This window comes from Gossypium raimondii, chromosome 10, assembly GCF_025698545.1.
Source record: "Gossypium raimondii isolate GPD5lz chromosome 10, ASM2569854v1, whole genome shotgun sequence".
NCBI lineage: Eukaryota > Viridiplantae > Streptophyta > Magnoliopsida > Malvales > Malvaceae > Gossypium > Gossypium raimondii.
In genome coordinates, this window is record NC_068574.1 from 5721383 (window position 1) to 5729812 (window position 8430).

Consider the following 8430-nt stretch of genomic DNA (forward strand, 5'->3'; position numbering starts at 1 on the left):
TGCATCCAATCATAACAAGCTTTAGGGAGCATCACTGTTTTCTGATAGTCAAATCATTCTTTCAAATTATTCCACAGCTTAAGAGGGCCTTTCATAGTGAGATATTCCACTTTTAATCCTTTATGTAGATGCTGAGGGATGAAAATAATTACTTTTGCCTTGTCGTGATTAGATGCTTCTTCATATGCTAATATAGTATTTCCTAGACCTTTAGCGTCTAGGTGAATTTCACTATCTAGCACTCATTATAAATAATTTTTGCCTGAAATGTTTAGGGCCGCAAATTCAAGTTTGGCAAGATCTGACATTGCAATTACGTATATAGTTCAACGGGAGCTATACAAGTAAGTTATATAAAGTCGCAATGACGTGAACTTCACTATGAACTTGTAGAAGCTCGTGTTGATAACATGTTATAAAATAATCAAATAAAAAAACACTTAAAGTAAACAATAGATCAAATCAACATAGAATTTTTTTGTATCTCATTTTCACTCATACAAAGGTTCTATTTATAAGTCATTGTCATTCAATGCAACACATGCAAATGAAGCTTACTTAAGTACTTCATTAACATATACATTAAGCAATTTGCATATTTACTATCATAATGAAGGAAGGGGTTTTATCTCATAAATGAAGAGAGTAGAATATGGACATCCACATTTATATATTGTTTTTCCCACTTATTTAATTTCAACCGGTAGTAGTTTACTTAAATTTGGCAGCTAATGTCATAGCTGGCATGATGAATAACAGGCAATTGGGTTTTTATGAGTTCTCGTGTCCTCCAGAGGAAGTCAAAGTCCTTTTGCAGTATGATTTGGAAGCTGGTAGCAGACAAAATAATGAGTTGTAATATGTTTTGCCTTTTGCCTTTTATATATATTTAAAAAAAAAAGACTGCGAATTTATATAGTATTTTGTTTCATTGACTTTGAGAAAGCTGTGTCTTAATTCCTTGTTCATGAAGTGACGTAAGGATAATGACAGGTGAATACATAGATTATGAAATTATGGGGAAACAAAACGGAATTTATGGACGAAAATATGATATGTGCGGGTATGTATTTAATATGTATATATTAAAATTTAAAAATATTTTTGAAAGATTATATTTTTATACCATCATGCTTTCTTCGAATACATATAGTATTCAAGTGGAAGCAATCTACTAAGCTAAAGCGGTCAAAAAAACAACCAACGAACACCACAATAAGATGGAATAAATCGGTGGACTTGGGGGGGGGGGGGTGGGTTTCGTTGATCTATGATGGCATCTTCTGTGGAATAGCTGAAGTGAATGAGAGTAGGTTTCCTTTCACTTTATCCACTTAAATATTTTTGCCTAAACACATAGAGCCCCTAACGCTGAACTAATCTACTGTGCGATTTACAGACAGCTTGACATTGAATCTTCAACTATCAGCTATGGCTTCCTTCAGGACCTTACTTGGTACACCTTTATTTGCTCATTTTCATTCACCTGTTTGATTAATGCTTACTGGATTTTTATCATTAATTATATACTTCATCTTGCATGAACATGTATCGCCTTGTACGTGTGACTAAGATCTTTTTAAACCATCACTAGTTATTGTCTAAGTGTAAGATAACATCATGATCCGTTCAAATATTTTGTAATGCAGACAATATGTTCGTAATCTATATCAGTGTCTTCCTGTTGGACTGACCTTTGTTATTATTGCTTTTACAGTACGAAAATATGCTAATTCTAAATATTGTGATGGATATGCAGAGGGGTTCACTTTAATTTTTGAAGGGAAACTTGATTTTGGTTCATTCTGCATTCAAAGAACCATCATAGATTTCATAAACCTGGTGTTCCTCTTTGTTTTCTATCTACTTTTGTATGTACGTTCAGTCATAAAACAGCAACGCAGAGTTGTGAACAAAAGGGACAGGATCTCCATTGTTGTTTCTATCTGTTGTGCTCTCATTAGTGTACTGTATCTTAGTGTTGGTTTATGGAATCTAATAGCAAGAAATGGTGGATTTCATAGCTTGAGCTGGTTGATTGAGCTTATCAGGGGATTAATTTGGATTTCATTATCAGTTTCATTGCTTGTTCATACATCACAACCGGTGAAAATTCTCATCTCCGTGTGGTGGGTGTCATTCACTTTACTGGTTTCGATTCTTCATATTGAAGTCCTATATAGAACACACCGGATAGAAATATTCGACATTTTCCCATGGCTTGTGAACATATTGCTGTTGTTTTCTGCCTTTAGAAACTTCATTGATTTGGATAGGAAACATGAGAGTCTATCAGAATCTCTATTAGAGGAAAAGGAAGAAAAAGACCAGATAGAAGTTTGTGAGGCCAATTTCTTTAGCAAATTGTCATTTTCTTGGATTAATCCTTTGCTTTCCAGGGGTTACTTGAGACCCTTAGCTCTCGAAGACATCCCTTCTATTAGTGCTGAAGATGAATCCAATTTGGCATACCAAAAGTTTGCTAATGCATGGGAGTCCCTTATAATAGAGGGAGGCTCAAGTGATAGAAATAACTTGGTACTTAGGGCCATAACAAAAGTCTACTTTATGGAAAATATGATTATAGCAGTTTGTGCAGTTCTTAGGACAATTGCTGTTGCAGCACTTCCATTATTGCTATATGCTTTTGTAAATTATTCAAACCAGGAAGAGGAAAACCTGCAGAAGGGTATTGTTTTACTAGGATGCCTCGTTGTTTCTAAGGTTGTCGAGTCATTGTCGCAGAGGTATTGGTATTTTTCTTCCAGGAGGTCTGGAATGAGGATGAGATCGGCACTAATGGTGGCAGTCTATCAGAAACAGCTGAAGCTTTCGAGTTCAGGAAGGCAGAGACATTCGACTGGGGACATTGTGAATTACATAGCTGTAGATGCCTACAGAATGGGAGAGTTTCCATGGTGGTTTCATTCGACTTGGAGTCTTGTATTGCAGCTTTTCATGTCTATTGGAGTCCTTTTCTCTGTTGTTGGTTTTGGTGCTATACTCGGTACAGTCCCTCTTGCCATATGTGGATTCCTTAACACGCCATTTGCAAAGATCATACAAAAGTGCCAATCTGAATTTATGATCTCACAAGATGAGAGATTGAGAGCCATTTCTGAGATCTTAAACAACATGAAGATCATTAAGTTGCAATCCTGGGAGGAGAAATTCAAGAGCTCGATCGAATCCTTACGTGGCAATGAGTTCAAATGGCTTTCTAAACAACAGTTTTTGAGGCCTTATGGCACTTTCCTGTATTGGATCTCTCCAACCATTGTTTCTTCAATTGTCTTCTTGGGATGTGCTCTATTTGGGAGTGCCCCAATGAATGCTGGAACCGTTTTTACAGTTCTTGCAACTCTAAGAAGCATGTCAGAACCTGTTAGAATGTTACCTGAGGCACTTTCGATTCTTATACAAGTCAAAGTTTCTTTTGATAGAATCAACACTTTTCTGCTTGATGATGAACTCAGGCATGATGAAGTAAGGAGATTTCCCCTGCAGAGTTCTGATAAAAGTGTGACAGTAGAAGCAGGCAATTTCAGTTGGGTTCCTGAAATTGCAAGTCCGACACTTAGAAATTTGGAGCTAGAAATAAAAAGAGGGCAGAAGATAGCTGTTTGCGGACCAGTCGGGGCTGGAAAATCCTCAATCTTGTATGCAATGCTGGGAGAGATCCCGAAACTTTCAGGAACTGTGAGTTGCAAAATAAGTATTCCAACATGCACATTCAGTAAGCATTGTCTTTTTGTCATTAATTATAGTTCTTTTTCCCTTAATGCTTGTTATAGGTTAGCTTGTTTGGATCCATTGCCTATGTTTCTCAAGTTTCATGGATCCAGAGTGGGACAATTCGCAACAACATACTCTATGGAAATCCGATGGACGCAGACAAATATGACAAGGCCATTAAAGCTTGTGCTCTCGATAAAGATATCAATTGTTTTGACCATGGAGATCTTACAGAAATAGGTCAGAGAGGGATTAACATGAGTGGAGGGCAGAAGCAAAGGATTCAACTCGCTCGAGCAGTCTATGATGATGCCGATGTCTATCTTCTTGATGATCCTTTCAGTGCTGTTGATGCACATACAGCTTCTGTTTTGTTCAATGTGAGAAAGCTTCTTCACTTAGTTTTGGCTCTAGAGCTCTCTCAATCTCTACTTTTTCTCAGTCATTGCTCGGTCATGCTTAGCCTATTCCTCCAGTTCAATCCACCTTATAACCACCACCTGTATTTCCACTCACTGTTACCAACTACCGAGTCTGTTCTAGTCTTCCTTCCCATCGTCATTCAATTCATCCCATGTCACTTATTTATAACGCTTCAACCGAAGAACTCTCTACAGATACAATGTTTAATTTTCTTTATACCATAATCAAACTAACTTTTATGATTGCAGGATTGTGTTATGACTGCACTAGAGAAGAAAACTGTCATCTTGGTGACTCATCAAGTGGAGTTTCTCTCACAAGTTGATAGAATTTTGGTAAATACGGAGTTCGGATCTATGTTTATATTTTCTTAATCTATCCATATGTTTTTCTGGCTTTATCAAAAGAATTATTTGTTCTTTTTTGCCTAGGTTATGGATGGTGGACAAATTACTCAATCAGGGAGCTATGAAGAGCTATTAATGGCTGGGACAGCATTTGAGCAACTTGTGAATGCTCATAGAGATTCCATAACTGCGTTGGGTACTTTGAATGGTGACGGTGGAGGAGAATCTCAAGAGACTGCTGCAGAGATGTCTAATAGATGTTATCCAACTAAACAGATCAGTGAAGGGGAGAGCTCGGTGAAAGGTCCGTCTGGAATACAATTAACACAAGATGAAGAAATAGAGATCGGCGATGTTGGATGGAAGCCATTCATGGATTATGTTTCGATCTCGAAAGGATTTCTTTATCTATCTTTAATCATATTGGCTCAGTCTATGTTTTCCGTTCTTCGGGTTGCTTCGTCCTACTGGCTGGCGTTTGCTATTCAAATTCCTAACATTACCAGCAGCATGTTGATAGGAGTTTACAGTGGAATTGCCACGCTTAGTGCTGTTTTTGTGTTTTTTAGATCCTATTATGGTGCTCATCTAGGATTAAAAGCTTCTAAAGCATTCTCCTCTGGTCTCATCAATTCCATCTTCAGAGCTCCAATGTTTTTCTTTGATTCGACTCCTGTTGGGAGGATTCTGACCCGAGTAAGACCAAATTTATCAATGAGCCCGGACTTAACATAATGTTTCATGTACCCTTGGAGTGTTTTCCTGAGATACTAAAATTCATTTTATATAAACTCTTGCAGGCTTCATCAGATATGAGTATCCTTGATTTCGACATACCATTTTCCATTGTCTTTGTGGCAGCTGGTGCAACTGATTTCATAGCAACAATCGGAGCCATGGCGTTCATTACATGGCAAGTTCTCATTGTTGCTGTTCTTGCTATGGTAGCAGTAAACTACATTCAGGTGGATGCATTTTCTTTTCACTTGATTTGCTCAAATCTCATTCACTGCCAAGGTGAAAGAGCTTTTCACCTAACATCTTTTTCCATCAAACCGCAGCGGTATTATATGTCCTCTGCAAGGGAACTCATAAGAATTAATGGAACAACGAAAGCTCCCGTTATGAATTATGCAGCCGAGACTTCGCTTGGGGTGGTCACCATTAGAGCTTTTAACATGGTGGATAGATTCTTTAGAAATAATCTGAAGCTTGTCAACACAGATGCCACACTTTTCTTTCTTTCTAATGCGGCCATGGAATGGCTAGTTCTAAGGATTGAAACACTTCAAAACCTTACTGTATTCACTGCTGCATTTTTCGTTCTTCTGCTTCCAAAAAACCAAGCCAGACCAGGTAATATAATTTCTATTAACCAATCTTCATGACAAGTAGAGAATGTTCAAAGCCATTAATCTAAAACTTTTTTATCTGCAGGACTTGTTGGTCTCTCTCTCTCTTATGCTTTATCGCTGACCAGCACGCAAATTTTTGCTTCTCGTTGGTACTGCAACTTATTGAACTACTTGATTTCGGTTGAAAGGATAAAACAGTTCATGAACATACCTGAAGAACCTCCAGCAATTATAGAAGATAACAGGCCACCATCTTCTTGGCCCTATAAGGGTAGGATCGAATTGCAAGAACTGAAGGTAAATAAAAGAATCTGAACTGGAAAATGGTTTAAAGGGTGCTGAAAGTCTGATGAACTTGTTTTCTTTGAAGTTGAACCAAATCTATGTCTTATATGGTATCATACAACTAATTCATGTTATTTGATTCAATGCTTTGTTTAGATAAGATATCGCTCGAATGCTCCTTTAGTTCTCAAAGGAATCACTTGCACTTTCCTAGAAGGGACCAGAGTAGGAGTTGTTGGACGGACTGGAAGTGGAAAAACTACGCTCATAAGCGCCTTGTTTCGCCTAGTAGAGCCTTCAAGTGGGAGAATACTTATAGATGGACTTGATATATGCTCTATGGGACTGAAAGATTTGAGAATGAAGCTTAGCATCATTCCTCAAGAGCCAACTCTATTTAGAGGCAGCATTCGAACTAACTTAGACCCCCTAGGCCTCTATTCAGATGATGAAATATGGAAGGTGAACCAACTAATCATGGATATTAAAAAATTCTAACAATGAGCTTTTGGAATTTACCCTTATGTTCCTGTGGCAGGCTTTGGAGAAGTGTCAACTTAAAACAACAATCAGTGCCCTGCCAAACAAGCTAGATTCATCTGGTGAGTTGAATTTTAGTTGTGATAAATTGCCTTTTCTCAGTTAAACAGACCAAAAATGATTGTTCTGCCGTTGTTGTTGAATTGACAGTGAGTGATGAAGGTGAGAATTGGAGTGTGGGGCAGCGGCAACTGTTTTGCCTTGGAAGAGTTCTCTTGAAACGGAACCGAATCCTGGTGCTGGATGAAGCCACTGCTTCAATAGACTCTGCAACCGATGCCATTTTGCAAAGAATTATAAGAGAAGAGTTCTCAAATTGCACCGTCATAACAGTGGCTCATAGAGTTCCAACTGTTATAGACAGTGACATGGTCATGGTCCTCTCCTATGGTAAAGCTCTTCTTTCCTACTTCTAATATCAATCAAATGATCCAAGTTATAATCACATTACTGCAGCATGTATTATTTTGAACTCCAATTTCACTAGCAAATCTGGGATTCGGGTCCCTGCAATCCTTTCTCATACTAAGAGACTAAACCAATCAAATGAATTCAATGTTGATCGAGTATTATATGTGCAGGTAAATTGTTGGAATATGATGAGCCTTCAAACCTTATGGCAACAAAATCTTCCTTTTCTAAGCTAGTAGCTGAATATTGGTCAAGTTGCAGGAGGAATTCAATTAAAAATTATCAATGATTAGAACAAATATTGGCATGAAAATAAGATCAACCATGTAGTGTTATTATCTTGAATAGAAAATTTCCAGAGTCTTCCAAGAGCCGTTCTTATTGATTTCTAGGAAGGTAGAGGAATACATGAAAATTTGTAGGGATTCAAACTCTTTGTACCCATTATTTCCATATCAATAATGGAAGACTATAATGAGAGTATCAAATATTTATCTTGAATAGAAAATTCATTTTATATTATTTATTGTAATGTTCTTTGTACCAACTACTATCTCAATTTCCAAATCCTTTTCAACCAACATTATTTCCCAAATCAATGTAATAAGTACTTATAACACATTTTATAAACTAGTCAAAGTAAATGGGTAAAAAAAAACAGAAAGTCATGATAGAGATTAATTCACCATTGCTATTAAATATCTCTGTGAGTTAACCCAAACTGTCTGCATCAAAGAATTGTAGCAAAACATAATTTTGCTACCAAAATTTCTAGGATATAGCCAAATAATGAATCAGTTAACTGACAAGAAGCAGAGAAAGAATAAAAATATATATTTTTTAAAAAGTAATTATTAATAAAATTAAAGACAAATCCATATAAAATAAGCAATCTCTGAGGATTCTTTTGTGATTGATTGAAGTTATATACATAAGAAAAACGAAGAAAATTATTTCTATCGCATCTGTTTCCAGAAATTATAATAACCTTTCACTAATATTTTAACAGACTTCTCTGTGATTTCGCCTGCTTGGAAACTTCCACTACTCTCAGTTTGCCCCTTATTTTACAGATAAATGGATTTGTTAATGTTAGTACAAATTTCCGGTAAGAAAAAACCTCGAACATGAACGGAATTCGAACAGCAAAAGAAGAAATAGGATAAGATTCCAATACGTGTATCAAGCTACTATCTTTAAGGTTATATTTGCCCATCTATTTTTGTTGTGTAAAAGAGTTTCAAGCAAATTAACCTCAGGATACAATGAAGCCAATGACTATTTACGTTTTGTACTAACGAGAATAGTTCACTAAGTACTGAGTAATGTATAAC

The 8430-nt window shown here is 36.7% G+C and overlaps 1 protein-coding gene across 1 annotated transcript; it reads left to right on the forward strand.

The window, feature by feature from the left end:
* The first annotated feature begins 1263 nt into the window (after positions 1-1263).
* Positions 1264-7612, forward strand: LOC105777390 (ABC transporter C family member 8). Its single transcript, XM_012600650.2, has 13 exons — positions 1264-1309; positions 1400-1456; positions 1760-3699; positions 3795-4115; positions 4407-4493; positions 4590-5201; positions 5306-5470; positions 5567-5861; positions 5943-6157; positions 6302-6607; positions 6684-6747; positions 6836-7075; positions 7267-7612. The coding sequence occupies exons 2-13, from the start codon at positions 1432-1434 to the stop codon at positions 7383-7385; spliced, it is 4389 nt and encodes a 1462-aa protein (XP_012456104.1). The 5' UTR covers positions 1264-1309; positions 1400-1431; the 3' UTR covers positions 7386-7612.
* Positions 7613-8430: the final 818 nt, after the last annotated feature.